The sequence below is a fragment of the Bufo gargarizans genome, unplaced genomic scaffold (assembly GCF_014858855.1).
Source record: "Bufo gargarizans isolate SCDJY-AF-19 unplaced genomic scaffold, ASM1485885v1 original_scaffold_1395_pilon, whole genome shotgun sequence".
Classification (NCBI taxonomy): Eukaryota; Metazoa; Chordata; class Amphibia; order Anura; family Bufonidae; genus Bufo; species Bufo gargarizans.
The window spans coordinates 57,697-85,256 of NW_025334337.1; the positions used below are offsets into that span (position 1 = coordinate 57,697).

Genomic DNA, 27,560 nt, shown 5'->3' on the forward strand with positions numbered 1-27,560 from the left:
CACAATAGTGTGGAGTTCATCTTTTGTAAATAAATTTGTGGACCCAGAAAGTCAAGTGATGGAAGATTGTGAGTAGCATTATTAATCCTACTTCTGACACCAACTGCCTTTCAGTGAGATAACGGAGGGTAAGAGCCACCACCTTATGAATTGCCTGGTTTCTCTTGTAAGGAAAGGGAATGGAAGAGAATATCTGCCTTTAGGGGCCTCATATGTAGCCTGGCCCATAGCATGGCTTAGACTGAAGATGACATTGTCCCCAGCAAACCCATCAGTTGGTGTATTATCACAGGCTCTGGTCTCAGGACTCTCTGCACTTAACTGTGCAGGGACCACTCTCTCTCAGGGCTTTGTCTGGTAGTTGATTGTAAACCCCAAATCCTTCTTGTGAAAAGAAGGGACCAAGGAGGACTTACCCATTCCAGCTTCTTCAGCACTTGCAGTGTCCACAAGACAAGGGCTTCCGGGGTCTCCACACAGTTGACTCGAGCAGCCAATTAGCTAGGTATGGGACCAGCAAGATCCTGTCCTGACCCAGAACTGCAGTCACTGAGGAGATGGTCTTTGTCAAGACTGTGGGTGCTGTCAAGATACCAAAGGGCAGAACTTGGAAACTGAAGGTGATGCCAGTCATTGCTCAAGAAGACCACTACTCTACAGTACAGCAGTGATGTTCCAGATGGAAAAGAACATTAAAATAGATATCCTTCAAATCATTTTTGGACATGAAGTGTCCTTCTTTAAAGACATGGTGACTGCACCAACGGATGGGAAAAAAGTATTCAAACCTCACATGGGAGAAGTCAGGAGAGGATCTCTAAGAATTATGAAAGGATCATCTCTTTCTGGGTCTCTGTGGAAAAGATTTTCCATAATTTTGTCAGGTTCAGGCCAAATATATTATCAGGCTAAAACTCAGAGAGGTTAATTTTGGATAGGACATCAGCAATCCAGGGCTTGACCCAAACCATCCAACGTTCGGCCATGGAGAGAGCCAGTGACATCACCTCTACGTCCTGCTGCGGTTTGTACCGTACCCCGGTGACATCACCTCTACATCCTGCCGCGGCTTGCACCGTACCCCAGTGACATCACCTCTACATCCTGCCGCGGCTTGCACCGTACCCCAGTGACATCACCTCTACATCCTGCCGCGGCTTGCACCGTACCCCAGTGACATCACCTCTACGACCTGTACCATATAATATTGTAATGTGTTACTTTATGTCAGGGATGGCCAGCCTGAGATTCTCCAGCTGTTGCATAACTACAACTCCCAGCATGACCAGACTGTCTACAGCTATCAGCCTACAGCAGAGAATGGTGGGGGTAGTAGTTTTACAACATCTGGAGAGCCGTAGGTTGGCCATGCCTGCTTTATAAGACCGCCACCTGCTGGACAGTGGTAGAAATCTGATAATAGACTGACAAAGTATAACCTGCTGATGCTGCTTGGTCTACAATCACACAACCAAGGTGATGCCATCTTTTATTTTGGGTTCTGCAGCAGGGTATCTGATGAGGCAGGTGAAGGGTACCTGCCCACGGTGTGGATTTGTGTGCAGAAAATCTACATGAAAAACTGCACATAATCCACATTGTGTACAATGACTGTAATACTGTGTGGCATCTGCCCTTGCTGCCATACACAGGCTGGATATCCTCCTGCGGCGGGGGTCCTACAGAGGCTGGATATCCTCCTGCGGCGGATGTCCTACAGAGGCTGGATATCCTCCTGCGGCGGATGTCCTACAGAGGCTGGATATCCTCCTGCGGCGGGGGTCCTACAGAGGCTGGATATCCTCCTGCGGCGGGGGTCCTACAGAGGCTGGATATCCTCCTGCGGCCGGGGTCCTACAGAGGCTGGATATCCTCCTGCGGCCGGGGTCCTACAGAGGCTGGATATCCTCCTGCGGCCGGGGTCCTACAGAGGCTGGATATCCTCCTGCGGCCGGGGTCCTACAGAGGCTGGATATCCTCCTGCGGCCGGGGTCCTACAGAGGCTGGATATCCTCCTGCGGCCGGGGTCCTACAGAGGCTGGATATCCTCCTGCGGCCGGGGTCCTACAGAGGCTGGATATCCTCCTGCGGCCGGGGTCCTACAGAGGCTGGATATCCTCCTGCGGCCGGGGTCCTACAGAGGCTGGATATCCTCCTGCGGCCGGGGTCCTACAGAGGCTGGATATCCTCCTGCGGCCGGGGTCCTACAGAGGCTGGATATCCTCCTGCGGCCGGGGTCCTACAGAGGCTGGATATCCTCCTGCGGCCGGGGTCCTACAGAGGCTGGATATCCTCCTGCGGCCGGGGTCCTACAGAGGCTGGATATCCTCCTGCGGCCGGGGTCCTACAGAGGCTGGATATCCTCCTGCGGCCGGGGTCCTACAGAGGCTGGATATCCTCCTGCGGCCGGGGTCCTACAGAGGCTGGATATCCTCCTGCGGCCGGGGTCCTACAGAGGCTGGATATCCTCCTGCGGCCGGGGTCCTACAGAGGCTGGATATCCTCCTGCGGCCGGGGTCCTACAGAGGCTGGATATCCTCCTGCGGCCGGGGTCCTACAGAGGCTGGATATCCTCCTGCGGCCGGGGTCCTACAGAGGCTGGATATCCTCCTGCGGCCGGGGTCCTACAGAGGCTGGATATCCTCCTGCGGCCGGGGTCCTACAGAGGCTGGATATCCTCTTGCGGTCATTCCAAGCTCATCAGAGTTCTCAGAACGCCTACTGCCATCATGCATAGTGTGGAGACACACAGGACCAGCACCTGGTGTCCTCATCAGCTACCATGCCCGTTCCCATCGGATATTCGCAGAGCAACCATTGACCAGGTCTGTGTGCTGCCTCCGGCGCCTGTACAGCCGCCACAGGACGATATCCGGCGCCTGTACAGCCGCCACAGGACGATATCCGGCGCCTGTACAGCCATCGCCATGCCAGAGGGGGAGCCTGTATCACAGCATGGGCAGGTGCCACCCAGTATTATGTAACCTCCAAATATACCCTGCTGCAAAATAACTGGGGCCCCACCTTATGTGATCAGTGACCAAGCACCACTAGCAGTTTATACTGTCAATCGCATTACGTTCTCCAGGTGTTCTCGTTCTCTCATTTTCTGCTAGATCTGGAATCACAGTTTTTACTCCCCAAATCTAGTGTGCTTCTGTAGCAGCTGCTTCTTCATGATCAGCCCTGCTCTGCAGTGTTATTCCATATGCAGTAATACGAGGCGCATTTCTTCACGCTCCTCACTTCCCTGGACAGGGGAAAAAAAGACAATTTATTCACATTTCATCTAAAAATATACTATATAGAGTGAAAATATAGAAGAGTCGCAGGATTGATGCGCGCGCCGCCCCCCCGCCCCCGAGGCCCTCCATGTGTAGTTCAGAACACGGCCGGTGTGGGGCTTAGTATCAAACACCTTTACAAGACCCAGATTTTCACTCACCTCCTGCTGGCCGCCCAGCGTGCTGATATCACCGGGCAGTAGATACCTGGCTCCAGCGAGTACCCATCCTCCACCGCTGTCCCTGGTACCAGTGGTCTCCCCCTGGTGGTGGCAGCAGGTAGGCGCAGTCACAGAGGAGACCCTGGGTGCTCTAGACTTCACAGGTGGAGTCTTGCAGTCTCTCCCTCTGTGCATAGACAGTCATCAGTTAGGGCTGTCCACACAGCTGAGAGTTGTTACAATGTATCAGTGCAGGTATAAAAATGGAGAGATTGGTGCCCCTGCTCGCAGAACATGGTCTGCACTAATACAATGAAACAAATGCACAGCTCTGCTAATACATTACAAGTTTCTAATCACTGGCAATAAGCCACGATCTTGATGAATAGAAGACTATGGCTGCATTCTTCTGGAAACAGCGCCACATCTGTCCACAGGTCGTGTCTGGTATTACAGCTCAGCTTCAGTGAGCGGGTCTGTGCCGCAGTACCACACACAACCTGGCGCTGTTACTACTAAAAGCCGTGTTTTCCTTGCCCTTTGGCTTTGGGATAAGTATCTGACCGTTCTGCAGCCCCACCGAGCTGAATGCAGGGGCAATGCTCCTTTCAAGTGGTGGGAGCATGGGGCCCATGCTTAGGATCAGCAAGGGCCCCGACAGTCAGACCCGGATCCCCTCTCCTGTGGATACATCATCGGGTAAAGGGTAACTGTCTTTTTTTGTAATGTGACGAGGCAGTGATGGTGGATATTTTGGTCATCTACTTTATTTACTGAAATTTTATGTTTCTATTGAAGAGCATCTGTCAGCAGTTCTGTCACTGTTACATGAGCTGAAGGCATCTGTGTTGGTCCTGTCAAAGTGCAGCAGTTGCAGAGAGAGCTGAGCCTCTAGGTGTAATGGCGACACCCCCATTGCTCCTAGAGGCTCATTTGCATATATTAAAAGATCCCCTCTCTCAGCAACGCGGGCACATATGAACATGGGACCATCACAGCTGCCGAGCGCACATGTAACAGGCCAGCCGCTGTCATAGGTACAAAACTGAAAAACTGTCTCTGAAGTGGCCCATTATGTGCAGGAGCAGCGCTCCCCGCTGCTGCCCCCATGTACTACGCGCAGTTCCCTGCCGGCTGCCGTCTCTATGATGGTTAATAGACGACTATTGGGAGGGCAGGGAGATAACAGCTGCACTCTATATGGAGAGGTGTAATATACAGCCGTTATCTCCCTGCCCTCCCAATAGTCGGCTATTAACCATGCACAAAACGGGCCACTTCAGAGACCTCCTTCTAACAGAAACATACAATGTCAGTAATAAAGGTATATTCCAAAAATGGTGATCACCACTGCCCCTACACCCCCCACCCCAACAAGAAAGAAAGAAAGCCAGTTACCAGGCCGGGCATACACAAGGGGTAACAGTCCCCTCCCGGTCTCACATGGATTACTACTACATGGGGGGCCACCCCCGATCAGACGGAGGTGACCGGTCCTGACCCCCCCCCCCCCCCCCCCCGATCAGACGGAGGTGACCGGTCCTGACCACCACCCCAGAGAAGGAGGTGACCGGTCCTGACCACCACCCCAGAGAGGGAGGTGACCGGTCCTGACCACCCCCCCCCCCCCCGATCAGACGGAGGTGACCGGTCCTGACCACCCCCCCCCCGATCAGACGGAGGTGACCGGTCCTGACCACCACCCCAGAGAGGGAGGTGACCGGTCCTGACCACCCCCCCTCCCGATCAGACGGAGGTGACCGGTCCTGACCACCCCCCCCCCCGATCAGACGGAGGTGACCGGTCCTGACCACCACCCCAGAGAGGGAGGTGACCGGTCCTGACCACCCCCCCTCCCGATCAGACGGAGGTGACCGGTCCTGACCACCCCCCCCCCCCCCCATCAGACGGAGGTGACCGGTCCTGACCACCCCCCCCCCCCCCGATCAGACGGAGGTGACCGGTCCTGACCACCCCCCCCCCCCCCGATCAGACGGAGGTGACCGGTCCTGACAACCCCCCCCCCCCGATCAGACGGAGGTGACCGGTCTTGACCACCACCCCAGAGAGGGAGGTGACCGGTCCTGACCACCACCCCCCGATCAGACGGAGGTGACCGGTCCTGACCACCACCCCAGAGAGGGAGGTGACCGTTCCTGACCACCACCCCAGACGGAGGTGACCGGTCCTGACAACCACGCCCGATCAGACGGAGGTGACCGGTCCTGACCCACCACCCTCCACCACCCCAGAGAGGGAGGTGACCGTTCCTGACCACCACCCGAGACGGAGGTGACCGGTCCTGACAACCACCCCCGATCAGACGGAGGTGACCGGTCCTGACCCACCACCCTCCACCACCCCAGAGAGGGAGGTGACCGTTCCTGACCACCACCCCAGACGGAGGTGACCGGTCCTGACAACCACCCCCGATCAGACGGAGGTGACCGGTCCTGACCCACCACCCTCCACCACCCCAGAGAGGGAGGTGACCGGTCCTAACCACCACCCCCCGATCAGACAGAGGTGACCGGTCCTGACCACCACCCTCCACCACCCCAGAGAGGGAGGTGACCGTTCCTGACCACCACCCCAGACGGAGGTGACCGGTCCTGACCCCCACCCTCCCCCAGAGAGGGAGGTGACCGGTCCTGACCCCCACCCTCCCCCAGAGAGGGAGGTGACCGGTCCTGACCCCCACCCTCCCCCAGAGAGGGAGGTGACCAGTCCTGACCCCCACCCTCCACCCCCCCCCCCAGAGAGGGAGGTGACCAGTCCTGACCCCCACCCTCCACCCCCCCCCCCCAGAGAGGGAGGTGACCAGTCCTGACCCCCACCCTCCACCCCCCCCCCCAGAGAGGGAGGTGACCAGTCCTGACCCCCACCCTCCACCCCCCCCAGAGAGGGAGGTGACCAGTCCTGACCCCCACCCTCCACCCCCCCCAGAGAGGGAGGTGACCAGTCCTGACCCCCCCAGAGAGGGAGGTGACCAGTCCTGACCCCCACCCTCCACCACCCCAGAGGGGGGTGACCGGTTCTGACCACCACCCTCCACCCCGGAGCGGACAGACGGACGAGGCTCAGGCTTTAAACAGGTTTATTTCAGGTCAGTAACTATCAGATTTACAGGCAAATAATGGAAAAGGCAAAACCCAGTCCTGGGGATATGTACAGAATGTACAGAAGTTACACGGGGGTCCGATAACCGTGCGGCCGGGATCAGTGCGCAGGTTCTGCTCCACAATAACTTATCACCAATAACCTAGAACCAAAAGAAAATGTACAACACGTCCTACTGCCGAGGGGTGACAATCCCAGCGGGAGCAGGGCGCCCACATCGCACCCCGGGCACAAAGCCGGCCATAGACACAAGACCTGTATATCATCTGGCACAACCGGGGAGAGGGAGGAGGGGCATGGGGCAGGAGAGCGCAGTCGGGGGAGGGGGGCGCGTGGGGTAGGAGCGCACCGTCAGGATGGGGCGTGGGACAGCAGAGCGCCGTCAGGAGGGGGGCTTGGGCGGGAGAGCGCGGTCAAAATAGACTGGCGCAGAGACGAGTGCGATCTTTCATCTATGCGCCGGTTATGCGACTGACGACGGCTCCACACAGAACGCAAAATATACTGAAGAAGCCAAAATCATAACAGAGGATGAGGCCAACGACAGGCCAAGCACTATGATCGCATTGAGGCGCCTCGTGCCTCAGTGGTGAGGTATAAGCTGCAGGCACTTCTGTAGTTGTCCAGCGAGGACCTCCAGCAGCGAGGGACGGGGAGGTGCACATATTTACAGGGAATACAAAATCATCGGCCTTTTATAAAAGCCACAAGACGGCGGAAGGCACCGACGGGAGATTTAAAGAGACAGTACATGGTCTGATCACAGAGGTAAAGGGTGAATGGCCATGTGATGCCCTGCTGATCCAGGGCTCCAGCCACATGTTGCGATTACAGCTCTGGAGGAGACTAGAGCATATCTACTCTCTCGTACTCTAGCTGCCACCAGAGCTGCAGTTACATCAGACGGGTTCCTAACAGCCACCTGCTGCGCTGCCTCTCCCCCAATGCACTACAGCAGAGGATATCCTTGAAACTCAGGGGGGGGGGCAGCAGAACTGTGACTGCAGCTCTGGAGGCAACTAGAGCACAGGACCCGACTCCGGATCAGAGTCGTATCCATAGATGGCAACTGAGCGAGGATGGATAGCTGTGACCGCACGCCATGGAAGACTGAACACACAGGGGGAGGGGCTTATCTGGTGACCAGCCAGATCAGGCTCCTCCCCATCTCCCTTTATGGACCTATTTATAATCTGTCTCTGCCATGTTGGGGGTAGTAGTACACACAACAGCAGTGACTACTTCACACAATGCCCATCTCAAGTCGTCTCAGTGGTTAAGTAAATTCCAAGTGTGGGGGAGGGGCGGCCTATCTCTGCACCTCACAGATGACATCACCTCCTAGTAAGGCCCCATGCACGCGGCCATTGCACGTATTGCGGCCCGCAAAAAGCACTTCAATGGGTCCACACTACGGGGTGCTTCTGTGCATTGGAGACCGCAAATTTCCGAGCAACGGCCGTGTGCACGAGGCCTAAACAGGATAAGAAATGTATGGGAGTGGGATGCAGTACCGCACCGCACCAGCAGGGAGCACTGCAGGCCATCATCCAACCATCTGCAGCTCCTGGGGACTACAACTCCCAGCCGTGAGTAACCCACTTTGCCTCTGGTTACAAGGGGTGTGAACACTTATTCAAAGCCTTTCCCTTTGGATACAGCATTATAAGATGTGGACAAGGCACAAGACGAGGAATAAGTCTCCTCTAATATTATTGCTGCGACTGGAGGCTTCGCCCTAAACCGCGGCGCCGGGAGCGCTGCCACCAACATCATGTAGGAGGGACCAAACCCCCAATAGACTGAGAAGGCACGGCTGATGCCCCCCCTATTATAATACACCAGATCCTTACTCCCTATGGAGGGGCCACACTGCCATGTTACCCTGCCCCCCAGGGGCCACGCACCCCCCTCGCCGCCACATCCAGTATTATGTGCACAACCTCAGCGGCTCTGCAACTTTCTAACAGACTTCGGTGGTTCACACTGAGCCAGTTACAAGATCTGCTTGCTGTAAGTGAATGACAACATTTCTGTGCCACTCGCCGCTCCTGATGAGTCGCTGCTTCTTATGGACCGCCACCGCTCCCAATGAGTCGCCCACGGTCTATCCCAGGGATTTAATGGTCGAGTGCAAAATTAACAGCAGTTTAACCCTTTCAGGAAAAAGTAATATAAAAAATATAAAAAAAAACCCAGTGACAGAAGATCCTAATGACGTGACAGAGGGCCACAAGTTAAGGACCCCCAGGGGCCCGGAGACAAGTAGCTGAAGCGGCTGCAGTCAGTGGCTGAGGACACGCCCCGACACCCGCTCACCCGGTGAATTTTTTGGCACAATTATTATAAACCTCGATATCGAACCCCCCCCCCTGGAAAAAAAAAACAAAAAACGATTTATTCACATTTCATCTAAAAATATACTATATAGAGTGAAAATATAGAAGAGTCGCCGTGGCAACCCCACTTCATAGAAACCCCGCTATACAAGGGAGGAGCCCACAGTCCCTGCACCCCAAACCTGCTGTGAACCCCGACACCCAGGTACTTGGCACTGTGCACCCTCAGGGGACTAACATGGTGGCTCCAGTGGTATAATCTGCACGGCCTAATGACGGCCATTACTAGAGGACACGCCCCCCCCCCCAATCTATGCCATCAGAATCAGCGGTTATATATATCAGTTCCGCTTTTACCGGGCGATTGCTCCATCATGGCGACTTCTGGATGGAAACCTCTTCCCGACTCAGAGAAAATGACGTCAAAGTGCAAGGTTAGCGATTACATGGATATTATGGGGAGGAGGATGATGGGAGTCTTGCCCCTCCGGCCGTCACTGACCAGATGTTGCAATAGTATTACTCAGAAGGGGGAACATACTGTATCCACAAGTCCCAGCAAGGTCCCTGTAAGGGGGCGGAGTCCAGGCAGAGTCCCCGCTTCCTGGCGGCCCAGTCCTTGTTAATAGGTTAAAAGTAATACTATAATATAAAACTAGATACTCTGTGCCGAGGGGGATCCTCATCACCCCCAACATGGCGGATCCTCATCATCACCCCCCAACAATGGCTAAAACTTCAGGAAACTTAAAAACAGATGGTAAAAAAAAAAAAAAAATTGCGAAAAGTTGTAAAATACAAATTTGTGCTGGTTAGTTATAAACACGCAGATAAGGCAGGAGGCAAATCCAGGGCCAGGCTCCACTGCGGGGGGCGGCCGCGAGGGGCTCTGGTTGGCTGTCAGGACAATCCACAAGCACGCGGCCCCAGAGCTCGACGCTAAACCTCAAAGACATTTAAAAAAAAATAATTCAATAAAAACTGGAGAAATTCCTTAAAAAAAAAATAAAAACCAACAAGGAAAGCGGAGTCCTGTGATCACTGCAGCATCAGCTGCTTGAGGTTGTCGTGAAGAATTGTATCCTTCACGTCGCGGAAAACCAGGCGAATGTTCTCTGTGTTGATGGCGGTGGTGAAGTGGTGGTAGAGCGGCTTCTGCTGCTGGTCCCGACGCTTGTTACGGAAACAATCCACCAGGAACTTCTGGACGTCAGAGAGGCAGTGCGGGTCGCCCCCAAACTCCGGGAAGTAGTCCTTAATGCTGACCACCTTCACCTTCTCCTCCAGCAAGTCCGTCTTGTTCAGGAACAGGATGATGGAGACATTGCTGAACACCCGGTTGTTGACTATCGTCTCAAAGATGTTGAGGGACTCGGTCAGGCGGTTGGTCTGGCGGTCTTCCATCAGCACCTGATCGTACTCGCTGGACGACACCAAGAACAGGATGGAGGTGACGCTGTCGAAGCACTCGAACCATCGCTTCCGCTCTGACCGCTGGCCGCCCACGTCCACCATCTTGAAAGGAACGTTTTTTATTTCAAAGTCGTATTCGTGAATCCCCTTGGTGGGCCGACGAGCCAGGAGGATGTCCTGTTGAGACGGGAGGTAGTCCTGAGGGGAGAGAAGGGGAGTCAGGTGATCAACGGCTAACGCTGCTCGTCTGTCTGTACTGACAGGATCCGGCCAGCAGGTGGAGCTCTGACAACACAGGACACAACTTCAAGGCCTCGCTCTGTTTAACATCTACAGCTATAGCGACACTACAACTCTCAGCAAGCACACTTACTCAGCTGTTCTCGAAACTCCCATAGAAGGTAACAGAGCATGCTGGGAGTTGTAGTTTCACAACAGCTGGAGTGTCAGAGGTTGCTGCCCGCTAACCTGCAGATTCATGTAAAGAACACGTATGTAAACAGCAGCTACACATGTGGCGCTCCAGCTGAAGCACCATTACGTCTGCTGCAGCAAGCACAGGGTTAACGGAGGTTAATAGCGGCACATAGTGGGATCGGGCAGGGCCGGGTCACATGATCAGCTCCGCACTCACAAGAGGAGGAAATGAGAAGTGAAATACTACAAGAGGTGGGAGGGGCCACGGGGGCATTACATTGGGGGAAAAGGGGGGACCCCCCGGGGGCATTACGACTAAAGGGGAGATCAGAGGCCTATGGGGGACCGAGCAGGTACTCACCAGTTCTCCCAGCTTGTCTAGATTGTCCAGGAAATATTTCACTGACTCACCCTGAGAGAAATAGAAAACCAAAGTCAGGACATGAGCAAAACTAGACCCAGCACTGCTCCAGTCACATCCAGCGCAGCAGCGACCCAGCACTGCTCCAGTCACATCCAGCGCAGCAGCGACCCAGCACTGCTCCAGTCACATCCAGCGCAGCAGCGACCCAGCACTGCTCCAGTCACATCCAGCGCAGCAGCGACCCAGCACTGCTCCAGTCACATCCAGCGCAGCAGCGACCCAGCACTGCTCCAGTCACATCCAGCGCAGCAGCGACCCAGCACTGCTCCAGTCACATCCAGCGCAGCAGCGACCCAGCACTGCTCCAGTCACATCCAGCGCAGCAGCGACCCAGCACTGCTCCAGTCACATCCAGCGCAGCAGCGACCCAGCACTGCTCCAGTCACATCCAGCGCAGCAGCGACCCAGCACTGCTCCAGTCACATCCAGCGCAGCAGCGACCCAGCACTGCTCCAGTCACATCCAGCGCAGCAGCGACCCAGCACTGCTCCAGTCACATCCAGCGCAGCAGCGAACCCCCACCCAGAATGGGACACATCACCTTCATAACCGTGTCTAAGGATAAGAACGCACAACCTGGGAGCGCCGCAGTGATAAAGATGCAGCCTGGGACTTGTAGTACACTAGCTGGCTGGATACAGTGACTGAAAATCATCAGGGACCACATAAAAAGTGCCCCCAGAAGACGACAGCACCCCCCTCCCCCACACACAGTGTCCTCCCACAATCCCCCACGACAGCACCCCCACCCTCTATAGATCTGCCGGCATCTGCACCGTCAGCTTCGCCCAGCACTGTGCGTCCCACCACTCAGCCCCCCAGTAACCTGGAGAAGTCCTCGACTCCCTCCCTGCACCCAGCGCCATTCTCAGCACCCCAGTAACCTGGAGAAGTCCTCGACTCCCTCCCTGCACCCAGCGCCATTCTCAGCCCCCCCGTAACCTGGAGAAGTCCTCGACTCCCTCCCTGCACCCAGCGCCATTCTCAGCACCCCCGTAACCTGGAGAAGTCCTCGACTCCCTCCCTGCACCCAGCGCCATTCTCAGCACCCCAGTAACCTGGAGAAGTCCTCGACTCCCTCCCTGCACCCAGCGCCATTCTCAGCACCCCCGTAACCTGGAGAAGTCCTCGACTCCCTCCCTGCACCCAGCGCCATTCTCAGCACCCCCGTAACCTGGAGAAGTCCTCGACTCCCTCCCTGCACCCAGCGCCATTCTCAGCACCCCAGTAACCTGGAGAAGTCCTCGACTCCCTCCCTGCACCCAGCGCCATTCTCAGCACCCCAGTAACCTGGAGAAGTCCTCGACTCCCTCCCTGCACCCAGCGCCATTCTCAGCACCCCCGTAACCTGGAGAAGTCCTCGACTCCCTCCCTGCACCCAGCGCCATTCTCAGCACCCCCATAACCTGGAGAAGTCCTCGACTCCCTCCCTGCACCCAGCGCCATTCTCAGCACCCCCGTAACCTGGAGAAGTCCTCGACTCCCTCCCTGCACCCAGCGCCATTCTCAGCACCCCAGTAACCTGGAGAAGTCCTCGACTCCCTGCTCCCACCGCCATTCTCAGCACTCCCGTAACCTGGAGAAGTCCTCGACTCCCTGCTCCCACTGCCATTCTCAGCACTCCCGTAACCTGGAGAAGTCCTCGACTCCCTCCCTGCACCCAGCGCCATTCTCAGCACCCCCATAACCTGGAGAAGTCCTCGACTCCCTGCTCCCACCGCCATTCTCAGCACTCCCGTAACCTGGAGAAGTCCTCGACTCCCTGCTCCCACTGCCATTCTCAGCACTCCCGTAACCTGGAGAAGTCCTCGACTCCCTGCTCCCACCGCCATTCTCAGCATTCCCGTAACCTGGAGAAGTCCTCGACTCCCTCCCTGCACCCACCGCCATTCTCAGCACTCCCGTAACCTGGAGAAGGCCTCGACTCCCTCCCTGCACCCACCTCCATTCCCAGCACCCCCCGGTAACCCCCAACTCATTTTTTGGGTACCCGCACACACGAGGCGCTACAAACCATCGAGGTGACGGCTCCGCAGGCAGCACTAAGAACATGGCCGCTCAGCACTGCAAGAAGCTGATCACTGCTCACACAGTGGATGAAAACCCGTCCTAACAATGCAGCTGAGGGCTTGTTACAATGTGTCAGTGCAGGGATGGCTTTAGGCTTTTAGAGACGTTTTGACAGCTGCAGAACTATCTAAAATGAAACACTAACAAACCCTCTGCTGACAAAGGAGTCAAGACCAGAATTCACCTTCTTGATTTAACCTATTCATGTTGACAATTCCCTGACAGCAAGCAGATGTGCAGCTGAGAGTGCCAGAGGAGAGGGGAGATCAGCAGCTGCGAGACGCCCCCACAGCCTGTGCCAGCCAGAACAGAGCGGTCTGCATTCTGCTGAGTCTCAGTCATCAGACTCCAGTCACATCCAGAGCAGCGGCCACAATTCAGTGCATGGAGGGAGCAGAGGCTGCAATAAAGCTCTTCGGACACAAGACAAAGCATCATCGATCCGCAGCAGAATTGTGAACGCAGCTCTGGAAGTAAAGGACGCAATGTGAATGACGATGTGCGGATGGATCAGTGGCTGCGCTACTTACCAGCTGGAACTCGCGGCGCCGGTCGTAGGCGTGCTGAATGCCGCTGTCCGCCCACAGGGTCTTTATGGATGACAAGTGCAGGAGGAAGACTTGGGTGTCCACCATCCCCTGAGACACTATGACGGAGCGCGTGTCGAAGGCCATCATCACTTCTCCGTGCTTCTGATTGGACGGGTCTCCCCAGGGAATGTGCAGCTTCTCCCGAGCGTCCACCAGCACCCGGATACCTGCAAAAGAGAGGCGTCAAGAGGGCACAGACTGGCACGGCACCCTCCCCCGGGCACGGCACCCTCCCCCGGGCACGGCACCCTCCCCCGGGCACGGCACCCTCCCCCGGGCACCCTCCCCCGGGCACGGCACCCTCCCCCGGGCACCCTCCCCCGGGCACGGCACCCTCCCCCGGGCACAGACGGGCACGGCACCCTCCCCCGGGCACAGACGGGCACGGCACCCTCCCCGGGCACAGACGGGCACGGCACCCTCCCCGGGCACAGACGGGCACGGCACCCTCCCCCGGGCACAGACGGGCACGGCACCCTCCCCCGGGCACAGACGGGCACGGCACCCTCCCCCGGGCACAGACGGGCACGGCACCCTCCCCCGGGCAACGGCAGGCACCCTCCCCCGGGCACAGACGGGCACGGCACCCTCCCCCAGGACCAGGGGCACAGACTGGTATATAGCAGACAGCGGTGCTCTGGATACGTCATCTCAGCCACAAACACAGAGGCGAACGTCACCACAACCATACAGCCTACTGATAAACAGGCAATTTACAGCCGGAGGCATGAGGCTCAAGGAACCTCAGTCATCTGCCAGTACTGTATGCATTGTACAGACTGCTCTTTGTGGACTACAACTCCCAGCATGCACACAGCCTCCAGCTGACTGCGCACTCCAGGGTTTCTCGTCTATTTTTGCGCTCTGACCTCAGACAGGAAATCTTCACGGCCTGTAATCGGTATTTGATTGCTTTGTTCTTGTAAACACTCTCAGTCCTGATTAAAAGAGCGGAGGCGGCCTCGGACTTAACCCCTGCAGCCTGCTGTGGGCCCCGACTGGAAGCTAGGGGACACTGAAGACCAGATGCATCATGGGTACAAGTCAGCAACACTAGTCCGAATCTGGGGCCGCCCAAATCCAAGCACACCCTGTCAGGGGCTGGCTCGGAATGCTGGGAATTGTAGTTCTTCAGGAGATGGAGACCACTGAGCCATGATCACCTACAGGCAGTAAGTCTGTACCCATGAAGAACCATCGGCACATGAGCTGCGTGCACAAAACGGCAGAAGAAAATCCACATTACTTTTTTTATTTAGATGCTGCAGCAATGAATAGGAGGATTGTTTGCAAAACATGACACACCCCAGGGTCTCCTGCAGAGAACACCCCACCAGCAAAAAGACAAGGAGCTCGAGACAGGGGAGCGCCCCGAAAACATCCAGGGAAAAAACACATGAGACTGTGCAAGAAAGAGCAACTGTCACGGGAAGTACGGGGAAGGCAGGACAACCAAAGGGACCACAACAACAGACTAGGCCCCAAACCTAGGTAGAACTGCACAGGAACCTGAGACTGCTGAAACACTGCACCAAACCCTCAGCTTTGGGAACAGGGACAGACAACCGGCTCCTTCCAAACTGAAGGAACCAGTGTCTCCCCGAGGCCTAGTCAGGACAGACACACCAAGAAAAGGGAAAAGGACTTAGCTTGAGAAGCAACTGGAAGAGGAGAACCACCACACAAGCAGAGCACTCCTCAGAAGAGCTATCAGCCGCAGGGAAACAAGTGAGGCAGAACATATAGAGAGCCACCTGATGGAAACCGGTCAGCAACAATGGAGATCTGTCAGATCAACCCCAGAGTCTTCCGTCTATCTGAACTTCTAAGATCTCTCCCAGGGCCGGCGGTGACAGCAATACTCTGGAGCTTCAGAGCTGAAAGCCCCCTGCGGAATCAATGTCTGCACAGAGCATTCTGGGACACGCAGCTCTGGAGTATAACACAGGACAAGTAATGTATGTGTAAAGTGACTGCACCAGCAGAATAGTGAGTGCAGCTCTGGAGTATAATACAGGATGTAACTCAGGATCAGTACAGGATAAGTAATGTATGTACACAGTGACTGCGCCAGCAGAATAGTGAGTGCAGCTCTGGAGTATAATACAAGATGTAACTCAGGATCAGTACAGGATAAGTAATGTATGTACACAGTGACTCCACCAGCAGAATAGTGAGTGCAGCTCTGGAGTATAATACAGGATGTAACTCAGGATCAGTACAGGATAAGTAATGTATGTACACAGTGACTGCACCAGCAGAATAGCGAGTACAGCTCTGGAGTATAATACAGGATGTAACTCAGGATCAGTACAGGATAAGTAATGTATGTACACAGTGTCTGCAGCAGCAGCAGAATAGTGAGTGCAGCTCTGGAGTATAATACAGCATGTAACTCAGGATCAGTACAGGATAAGTAATGTATGTACACAGTGTCTGCACCAGCAGAATAGTGAGTGCAGCTCTGGGGTATAATACAGGAGAAGTAATGTATGTACACAGTGTCTGCACCAGCAGAATAGTGAGTGCAGCTCTGAGGGGAGGAGGAGGTGGTCATAGATCTAGAGCGCACCTTCACCATGTCACCCTAATCAGTTATCTCGGAGCCCATCCTCACAATGGCAGGGACGGGGTGAGACTTATTCTAGTGCTGCTGCTGATACATTCGGAAGACAAAACCTTTGCTGTGTGACTTGTTGCCGGCAGTACGTGAAGAGCAGAGAACAGGAAGTGGCAGCGCGCCAGGCCCGGCCTCCTGACTGCATGGCAGCTCCACTAGGAAGCATCAGTCACCCAGAATGACAACAGAAAGGACGATGATGTGACCTCCGACAACCAAACCTCAGGATCACCTAACCGAGGGCAAATCCATTACCTCAGACTGCATGCAAGGGCCGCAGAGACTGAACCAGCAGGTGGGGTAAAGGGATCAGGGCAAGGGCCGCAGAGACTGAACCAGCAGGTGGGGTAAAGGGATCAGGGCAAGGGCCGCAGAGACTGAACCAGCAGGTGGGGTAAAGGGATCAGGGCAAGGGCCGCAGAGACTGAACCAGCAGGTGGGGTAAAGGGATCAGGGCAAGGGCCGCAGAGACTGAACCAGCAGGTGGGGTAAAGGGATCAGGGCAAGGGCCGCAGAGACTGAACCAGCAGGTGGGGTAAAGGGATCAGGGCAAGGGCCGCAGAGACTGAACCAGCAGGTGGGGTAAAGGGATCAGGGCAAGGGCCGCAGAGACTGAACCAGCAGGTGGGGTAAAGGGATCAGGGCAAGGGCCGCAGAGACTGAACCAGCAGGTGGGGTAAAGGGATCAGGGCAAGGGCCGCAGAGACTGAACCAGCAGGTGGGGTAAAGGGATCAGGGCAAGGGCCGCAGAGACTGAACCAGCAGGTGGGGTAAAGGGATCAGGGCAAGGGCCGCAGAGACTGAACCAGCAGGTGGGGTAAAGGGATCAGGGCAAGGGCCGCAGAGACTGAACCAGCAGGTGGGGTAAAGGGATCAGGGCAAGGGCCGCAGAGACTGAACCAGCAGGTGGGGTAAAGGGATCAGGGCAAGGGCCGCAGAGACTGAACCAGCAGGTGGGGTAAAGGGATCAGGGCAAGGGCCGCAGAGACTGAACCAGCAGGTGGGGTAAAGGGATCAGGGCAAGGGCCGCAGAGACTGAACCAGCAGGTGGGGTAAAGGGATCAGGGCAAGGGCCGCAGAGACTGAACCAGCAGGTGGGGTAAAGGGATCAGGGCAAGGGCCGCAGAGACTGAACCAGCAGGTGGGGTAAAGGGATCAGGGCAAGGGCCGCAGAGACTGAACCAGCAGGTGGGGTAAAGGGATCAGGGCAAGGGCCGCAGAGACTGAACCAGCAGGTGGGGTAAAGGGATCAGGGCAAGGGCCGCAGAGACTGAACCAGCAGGTGGGGTAAAGGGATCAGGGCAAGGGCCGCAGAGACTGAACCAGCAGGTGGGGTAAAGGGATCAGGGCAAGGGCCGCAGAGACTGAACCAGCAGGTGGGGTAAAGGGATCAGGGCAAGGGCCGCAGAGACTGAACCAGCAGGTGGGGTAAAGGGATCAGGGCAAGGGCCGCAGAGACTGAACCAGCAGGTGGGGTAAAGGGATCAGGGCAAGGGCCGCAGAGACTGAACCAGCAGGTGGGGTAAAGGGATCAGGGCAAGGGCCGCAGAGACTGAACCAGCAGGTGGGGTAAAGGGATCAGGGCAAGGGCCGCAGAGACTGAACCAGCAGGTGGGGTAAAGGGATCAGGGCAAGGGCCGCAGAGACTGAACCAGCAGGTGGGGTAAAGGGATCAGGGCAAGGGCCGCAGAGACTGAACCAGCAGGTGGGGTAAAGGGATCAGGGCAAGGGCCGCAGAGACTGAACCAGCAGGTGGGGTAAAGGGATCAGGGCAAGGGCCGCAGAGACTGAACCAGCAGGTGGGGTAAAGGGATCAGGGCAAGGGCCGCAGAGACTGAACCAGCAGGTGGGGTAAAGGGATCAGGGCAAGGGCCGCAGAGACTGAACCAGCAGGTGGGGTAAAGGGATCAGGGCAAGGGCCGCAGAGACTGAACCAGCAGGTGGGGTAAAGGGATCAGGGCAAGGGCCGCAGAGACTGAACCAGCAGGTGGGGTAAAGGGATCAGGGCAAGGGCCGCAGAGACTGAACCAGCAGGTGGGGTAAAGGGATCAGGGCAAGGGCCGCAGAGACTGAACCAGCAGGTGGGGTAAAGGGATCAGGGCAAGGGCCGCAGAGACTGAACCAGCAGGTGGGGTAAAGGGATCAGGGCAAGGGCCGCAGAGACTGAACCAGCAGGTGGGGTAAAGGGATCAGGGCAAGGGCCGCAGAGACTGAACCAGCAGGTGGGGTAAAGGGATCAGGGCAAGGGCCGCAGAGACTGAACCAGCAGGTGGGGTAAAGGGATCAGGGCAAGGGCCGCAGAGACTGAACCAGCAGGTGGGGTAAGGATCAGGGCAAGGGCCGCAGAGACTGAACCAGCAGGTGGGGTAAAGGGATCAGGGCAAGGGCCGCAGAGACTGAACCAGCAGGTGGGGTAAAGGGATCAGGGCAAGGGCCGCAGAGACTGAACCAGCAGGTGGGGTAAAGGGATCAGGGCAAGGGCCGCAGAGACTGAACCAGCAGGTGGGGTAAAGGGATCAGGGCAAGGGCCGCAGAGACTGAACCAGCAGGTGGGGTAAAGGGATCAGGGCAAGGGCCGCAGAGACTGAACCAGCAGGTGGGTAAAGGGATCAGGGCAAGGGCCGCAGAGACTGAACCAGCAGGTGGGGTAAAGGGATCAGGGCAAGGGCCGCAGAGACTGAACCAGCAGGTGGGGTAAAGGGATCAGGGCAAGGGCCGCAGAGACTGAACCAGCAGGTGGGGTAAAGGGATCAGGGCAAGGGCCGCAGAGACTGAACCAGCAGGTGGGGTAAAGGGATCAGGGCAAGGGCCGCAGAGACTGAACCAGCAGGTGGGGTAAAGGGATCAGGGCAAGGGCCGCAGAGACTGAACCAGCAGGTGGGGTAAAGGGATCAGGGCAAGGGCCGCAGAGACTGAACCAGCAGGTGGGGTAAAGGGATCAGGGCAAGGGCCGCAGAGACTGAACCAGCAGGTGGGGTAAAGGGATCAGGGCAAGGGCCGCAGAGACTGAACCAGCAGGTGGGGTAAAGGGATCAGGGCAAGGGCCGCAGAGACTGAACCAGCAGGTGGGGTAAAGGGATCAGGGCAAGGGCCGCAGAGACTGAACCAGCAGGTGGGGTAAAGGGATCAGGGCAAGGGCCGCAGAGACTGAACCAGCAGGTGGGGTAAAGGGATCAGGGCAAGGGCCGCAGAGACTGAACCAGCAGGTGGGGTAAAGGGATCAGGGCAAGGGCCGCAGAGACTGAACCAGCAGGTGGGGTAAAGGGATCAGGGCAAGGGCCGCAGAGACTGAACCAGCAGGTGGGGTAAAGGGATCAGGGCAAGGGCCGCAGAGACTGAACCAGCAGGTGGGGTAAAGGGATCAGGGCAAGGGCCGCAGAGACGAACAGCAGGTGGGGTAAAGGGATCAGGGCAAGGGCCGCAGAGACTGAACCAGCAGGTGGGGTAAAGGGATCAGGGCAAGGGCCGCAGAGACTGAACCAGCAGGTGGGGTAAAGGGATCAGGGCAAGGGCCGCAGAGACTGAACCAGCAGGTGGGGTAAAGGGATCAGGGCAAGGGCCGCAGAGACTGAAACCAGCAGGTGGGGTAAAGGGATCAGGGCAAGGGCCGCAGAGACTGAACCAGCAGGTGGGGTAAAGGGATCAGGGCAAGGGCCGCAGAGACTGAACCAGCAGGTGGGGTAAAGGGATCAGGGCAAGGGCCGCAGAGACTGAACCAGCAGGTGGGGTAAAGGGATCAGGGCAAGGGCCGCAGAGACTGAACCAGCAGGTGGGGTAAAGGGATCAGGGCAAGGGCCGCAGAGACTGAACCAGCAGGTGGGGTAAAGGGATCAGGGCAAGGGCCGCAGAGACTGAACCAGCAGGTGGGGTAAAGGGATCAGGGCAAGGGCCGCAGAGACTGAACCAGCAGGTGGGGTAAAGGGATCAGGGACAAGGGCCGCAGAGACTGAACCAGCAGGTGGGGTAAAGGGATCAGGACAAGGGCCGCAGAGACTGAACCAGCAGGTGGGGTAAAGGGATCAGGACAAGGGCCGCAGAGACTGAACCAGCAGGTGGGGTAAAGGGATCAGGACAAGGGCCGCAGAGACTGAACCAGCAGGTGGGGTAAAGGGATCAGGACAAGGGCCGCAGAGACTGAACCAGCAGGTGGGGTAAAGGGATCAGGACAAGGGCCGCAGAGACTGAACCAGCAGGTGGGGGTAAAGGGATCAGGACAAGGGCCGCAGAGACTGAACCAGCAGGTGGGGTAAAGGGATCAGGACAAGGGCCGCAGAGACTGAACCAGCAGGTGGGGTAAAGGGATCAGGACAAGGGCCGCAGAGACTGAACCAGCAGGGGGTACAGGGATCAGGACAAGGGCCGCAGAGACTGAACCAGCAGGTGGGGTACAGGGATCAGGACAAGGGCCGCAGAGACTGAACCAGCAGGTGGGGTACAGGGATCAGGACAAGGGCCGCAGAGACTGAACCAGCAGGTGGGGTACAGGGATCAGGACAAGGGCCGCAGAGACTGAACCAGCAGGTGGGGTAAAGGGATCAGGACAAGGGCCGCAGAGACTGAACCAGCAGGTGGGGTAAAGGGATCAGGACAAGGGCCGCAGAGACTGAACCAGCAGGTGGGGTAAAGGGATCAGGACAAGGGCTGCAGAGACTGAACCAGCAGGTGGGGTACAGGGATCAGAACAAGGGCTGCAGAGATCCGCAGCAGCTGGCACCCCCATTATTCCCTGCACTATAGTTCCCAATAAAAAGCAGGAATCACTGAACAGCGCCAACAAGTGGTGGGCACAGAGCAGCAGGAAGCAGACTGTGGTTGGGGGAGGGGGGGGATCCTTGTGGCATCCAGAGATTGGCTGGGGGTGACTGGCCAGACTGCAACGACAACCAGAGAAACACAGCATCTGACCCCCAGAGCCGGGGAGGGTGTCAGAGCCGCCTCAGGCTATCCTCACCACGTCTGGAGAGGGTGGCCTGGCTCGCAGTCTCGTCCTGTTCCTGGATGGGGTTGAGGTCGGGGGTCTGTGCGGACGGTCAGGTTCTTCCAGACTCCCCCCCGATGTCTTTATGGAGCTTGTGCATCGGGCGCAGTCATGAAGGAGCAGAAAAGCTCCAGAGTCCAGTGGGGGCGTGCCCTCCACCCTCCGTCCCACGCCTGGTGCTTGGCGATGGGAGGCTGGCATGCAGAGGCTGATTCTAATGGCAGAGGAGGACTGGACTCTGCAGGTATGGAGTCCACAGGGGGGTCCATGCTCCTCAGCACTCGGGGACCCCGCTCTATGACGTGGTCTCCACCTCGTGGCTGCACTATTCTCCATAGGGTGTAAGTATACGTTACAGAGGTGGCGGTATTCTTTATACACAGCCCAGGGCCTGACACCACACCTATAACCCTGCACTAGTCGTGGCCAAAAGTTTTGAGAATTACATAAATATTGGAAATTGGAAAAGTTGCTGCTTAAGTTTTTATAATAGCAGTTTGCATCTACTCCAGAATGTTATGAAGAGGGATCAGATGAATTGCATCGTCCTTCTTTGCCATGAAAATTAACTTAATCCCCCAAAAACCCTTTCCACTGCATTTCATTGCTGTCATTAAAGGACCTGCTGAGATCATTTCAGTAATCGTCTTGGTAACTCGGGTGAGAATGTTGACGAGCACAAGGCTGGAGATCATTATGTCAGGCTGATTGGGGTAAAATGGCAGACTTGACCTGTTAAAAGGAGGGTGATGCTTGAATTCCTTGTTCTTCCATTGTTAACCATGGTGACCTGCAAAGAAACGCGCGCAGCCATCATTGCGTTGCATAAAAATGGCTTCACAGGCAAGGATATTGTGGCTACTAAGATTGCATCTCAATCTACAATTTATAGGATCACCAAGAACTTCAAGGAAAGAGGTTCAATTCTTGTTAGGCTACTTTCACACTAGCGTCAGGCGGATCCGCCTTAAAGGGATCCGTCTGAAGGATTTCACAGACGGTTACAAACGGTGATACTTTGAGCGGATCCGATTGAACGGATCCGCTCGTAAAATGGCTCCGTCTATTGCGTCTGCATCCGTTTAGGCATGCGCTCAGCGGATCCGTTTGCCTAATAAAGGTGCCTCCTAAGGCTACTTTCACACTTGCGCTTGATCGGATCCGTTCTGAACGGATCCGATCATATTAATGCAGACGGAGGCTCCGTTCAGTACGGATCCGTCTGCATTAATAACTTTTAAAAAATTCGCAAGTGCGCAAGTAGCCTGCGCGGATCCGTTCAGACTTTCAATGTAAAGTCAATGGGGGACGGATCCGCTTGAAGATTGAGCCATATGGTGACATCTTCAAGCGGATCCGTTCCCATTGACTTACATTGTAAGTTTGGACGGATCCGCACGCCTCCGCATGGCCAGGCGGACACCCGAACGCTGCAAGCAGCGTTCAGCTGTCCGCCTGTCCGTGCGGAGGCGAGCGGAGCGGAGGCTGAACGCCGCCAGACTGATGCAGTCTGAGCGGATCCGCATCCATTCAGACTGCATCAGGGCTGGACGGCTGCGTTCGGGTCCGCTCGTGAGCCCCTTCAAACGGAGCTCACGAGCGGACCGACGAACGCTAGTGTGAAAGTAGCCTTAAGAAGGCTTCAGGGCGTCCAAGAAAGTCCAGCAAGCGCCAGGATCGTCTCCTAAAGAGGATTCAGCTGCGGGATCGGAGTGCCACCAGTGCAGCGCTTGCTCAGGAATGGCAGCAGGCAGGTGTGAGCGCATCTGCACGCACAATGAGGCGAAGACTTTTGGAAGATGACCTGGTGTCTAGAATGGCAGCAAAGAAGCCACTTCTCTAAAAAAAAACATCAGGGACAGATTGATCTTCTGCAGAAAATATGGTGAATGGACGGCTGAGGACTGGGGCAAAGTCATGTCCTCCGGTGAAGCCTCTTTCCGATTGTTTGGAGCATCAGGAAAAAGGCTTGTCCGGAGAAGAAAAGGTGAGCGCTACCATCAGTCCTGTGTCATGCCAACAGTAAAGCATCCTGAGACCATTCATGTGTGGGGTTGCTTCTCGTCCAAGGGAGTGGGCTCACTCACAATTCTGCCCAAACACAGCCATGAATAAAGAATGGCACCAAAACACCCTCCAACAGCAACTCCTTCCAACAACAGTTTGGTGAAGAACAATGCATTTTCCAGCACGATGGAGCACCGTGCCATAAGGCAAAAGTGATAACTAAGTGGCTCGGGGACCAAAACGTTGACATTTTGCGTCCATGGCCTGGAAACTCCCCAGATCTTAACCCCATTGAGAACTTGTGGTCAATCCTCAAGAGGCGGGTGGACAAACAAAAACCCACTAATTCTGACAAACTCCAAGAAGTGATGATGAGAGAATGGGTTGCTATCAGTCAGGAATTGGCCAGAAGGTGATTGAGAGCATGCGCAGTCGGATTGCAGAGGCCCTGAAAAAGAAGGGCCAACACTGCAAATACTGACTCTGCAGAAATGTCATGTAATTGTCGATAAAAGCCTCGGAAACGTATGAAGTGCGTGGAATTATATTTCACTACATCACAGAAACAACTGAAACAAAGATCTAAAAGCAGTTTAGCAGCAAACTTTGTGAAAACTAATATTTGTGTCATTCTCAAAACTTTTGGCCACGACTGTACACGTACCAGCCTGACCACTACCACCCTCACTGTCCACCACAACCGGCTCAGGGGTATAGGGAAGCCCCTCCCAGAGTGCAGGGTCAGAGCGAAGCTCCGCCTCCAGTCTGGGGTCAGCTGATGAACATCTCTAGAGGTATGCGAGGGGCGAGCAGCCAGGCGTCATGTGACCCACTGTCAGTGTACAGTATACACAGGATTTACACTGACAGGCCACACCCCTCATTCTTAATGGGGCGGAGCAAACACCGCAAATTGCGTTAAGCCCAAAGCACCGCCGCCATTCTTCCACAGCAGATGAAGACATCCTCTGACAACCCCAGAGACGCTGGTTGTCACGGGGCATCCATTTTTCCTGACCTTCTTCCACCGTCGCCCCCCCTCTTACTCCTAACATTACTGAGGAGAACGACAGTTGATGGGCGGGGCTGCACACCAAGGGGCGGAGTTAAACCCCCCCCCCCCCATCCATGTATTATCTCTAATGAGACCCTCAAAACAAACAGAACAGACCCCCAGCAGGAGAAGCACCCCATAATATTACATACGGGGCGTAGACGGGCGGCCCAGCTGTCAGTCATATACAAGGGGGGGGGTCCAGCAGTCAGTCATATACAAGGGGGGGGGGGGGGGGTCCAGCAGTCAGTCATATACAAGGGGGGGGGGGGGGGGGTCCAGCAGTCAGTCATATACAAGGGGGGGGGGGGTCCAGCAGTCAGTCATATACAAGGGGGGGGGGGGGTCCAGCAGTCAGTCATATACAAGGGGGGGGGGGTCCAGCAGTCAGTCATATACAAGGGGGGGGGGTCCAGCAGTCAATCATATACAAGGGGGGGGGGTCCAGCAGTCAATCATATACAAGGGGGGGGGGTCCAGCAGTCAATCATATACAAGGGAGGGGGGGGGGTTCCAGCGGTCAGTCATATACAAGGGAGGGAGGGGGGGGGTCCAGCGGTCAGTCGTATACAAGGGAGGGAGGGGGGGGGGGTCCAGCAGTCAGTCGTATACAAGGGAGGGGGGGGGTCCAGCGGTCAGTCGTATACAAGGGAGGGGGGTCCAGCGGTCAGTCGTATACAAGGGAGGGGGGTCCAGCGGTCAGTCGTATACAAGGGAGGGGGGTCCAGCGGTCAGTCGTATACAAGGGAGGGGGGTCCAGCGGTCAGTCGTATACAAGGGAGGGGGGTCCAGCGGTCAGTCGTATACAAGGGAGGGGGGTCCAGCGGTCAGTCGTATACAAGGGAGGGGGGGGTCCAGCGGTCAGCCTTACATACAAGGGAGGGGGGGGGGGGGTCGCAGCGGTCAGCCTTACATACAAGGGAGGGGGGGGGGGTCGCAGCGGTCAGCCTTACATACAAGGGAGGGGGGGGGGGTCGCAGCGGTCAGCCTTACATACAAGGGAGGGGGGGGGGGGTCGCAGCGGTCAGCCTTACATACAAGGGAGGGGGGTTGCAGCGGTCAGCCTTACATACAAGGGGGGGGGGTTGCAGCGGTCAGCCTTACATACAAGGGGGGGGGGTTGCAGCGGTCAGCCTTACATACAAGGGGGGGGGGTTGCAGCGGTCAGCCTTACATACAAGGGGGGGGGGGGTTTCAGCGGTCAGCCTTACATACAAGGGGGGGGGGTTGCAGCGGTCAGCCTTACATACAAGGGAGGGGGGTTGCAGCGGTCAGCCTTACATACAAGGGGGGGGGGTTGCAGCGGTCAGCCTTACATACAAGGGGGGGGGGTTGCAGCGGTCAGCCTTACATACAAGGGGGGGGGGGTTGCAGCGGTCAGCCTTACATACAAGGGGGGGGGGTTGCAGCGGTCAGCCTTACATACAAGGGGGGGGGGGCGCAGCGGTCAGCCTTACATACAAGGGGGGGGCGCAGCGGTCAGCCTTACATACAAGGGGGGGGCGCAGCGGTCAGCCTTACATACAAGGGGGGGCGCAGCGGTCAGCCTTACATACAAGGGGGGGCAGCTGTCAGGCTGGCAGCCAGCTTTGGGGGGCAGCCCATCCCCTGACAGCAGGTAGGGGGCGCTCTCTTTGGAGGTGCAGGGCAGAGGGGCGGGGTCACCCCTCCCCCACCCGGGCCCCCCATCTCTCACCTTTGATGACGTTGCTGTAGATGGTGGCCCGGAACTCCTGCTTGGCCCTCACGTCGAAGTCCTGGCCGTGGATGATGCGCATCTGCTTCAGGAAGGTGGACTTTCCGCTCTCGCCGGCGCCCAGCAGCAGGATCTTCACCAGCCGCTTGACGTAGGTCTTCTCCCGGGAGATGCAGCGGTCGATCTCCTTGGACTTGCGCTGCTGCTCGGCCTCCCGGTTGTTCAGCACACAGTTGGGGAAACACACGGAGAGCACGGAGCGGGTCGGCAGGAAGTCCGCCATCTTACACACTACATGAACACCGAGCCCAGGGAGGAGGCCGGCGCGCCACCGCGTCACTACGTCACCGCGTCACTGTCTGCGTGCGCGAGCCCGCCGACAAAAGAGCGCCCTGCCCCGCCCGGGACTTGAGCTCGAGCAGCCGCGCATGCGTGCCCCGCCTACAACGCCTGTGTCAAGTGAGGCGCCATTGTACCGAAGCCCGAAAAATCTAGCGGTAAATGGAAATGACCACAACAGAATGGCGGCCTGAGAGGAGACAGTTTACAGTCTCCGGAGGATGAGATGGGTAGGGTAGCCTACAGTGTCTAAGACTCTATAGTAATTTACACAAGAGATGGGTGTGTGGCCCCAAAATATAGGGCCCCTCCTGCAGAAGCCCTATGTACCACCTCCTGTCAGTGAATGGATACTTCAGTCTTACTCATTCCCGCTCGCAGTTGAAGGATTTGTTACAGCTCCAGAATGACACATTGTAACAAATTGGCAGCAGTGGATAGAACTCGTCACCGGTGTGGTTTTCTATACTTCTCTTACATAGCAGAAGGAGCAGGGTCCTCCCGGCAGCACAGAGGATTTCAGGAGAGGAGTGTGCTGATCTTGTGGAGGTCACAGGCTGAGAGTTAGTGGAAGGAGCAGGGTCCTCCCAGCAGCACAGAGGATTTCAGGAGAGGAGTGTGCTGATCTTGTGGAGGTCTCAGGATGAGAGTTACATAGTGGAAGGAGCAGGGTCCTCCCAGCAGCACAGAGGATTTCAGGAGAGGAGTGTGCTGATCCTGTGGAGGTCTCAGGATGAGAGTTACATAGTGGAAGGAGCAGGGTCCTCCCAGCAGCACAGAGGATTTCAGGAGAGGAGTGTGCTGATCTTGTGGAGATCACAGGCTGAGAGTTACATAGAGGAAGGAGCAGGGTCCTCCCAGCAGCACAGAGGATTTCAGGAGAGGAGTGGGCTGATCTTGTGGAGGTCTCAGGATGAGAGTTACATAGTGGAAGGAGCAGGGTCCTCCCAGCAGCACAGAGGATTTCAGGAGAGGAGTGTGCTGATCTTGTGGAGGTCTCAGGATGAGAGTTACATAGTGGAAGGAGCAGGGTCCTCCCAGCAGCACA

At 56.5% G+C, this 27,560-nt stretch overlaps 1 protein-coding gene across 1 annotated transcript; it reads right to left on the reverse strand.

The window, feature by feature from the left end:
- Positions 1–6,525: 6,525 nt before the first annotated feature.
- Positions 6,526–26,526, reverse strand: GNA13 (G protein subunit alpha 13). The gene is made up of 4 exons (XM_044274023.1): positions 26,174–26,526; positions 13,759–13,985; positions 11,096–11,146; positions 6,526–10,515 (listed from the first exon to the last, which is right to left on the reverse strand). Exons 1-4 carry the CDS (start codon positions 26,454–26,456, stop codon positions 9,943–9,945), a joined length of 1,134 nt encoding a protein of 377 aa, XP_044129958.1. The 5' UTR covers positions 26,457–26,526; the 3' UTR covers positions 6,526–9,942.
- Positions 26,527–27,560: the final 1,034 nt, after the last annotated feature.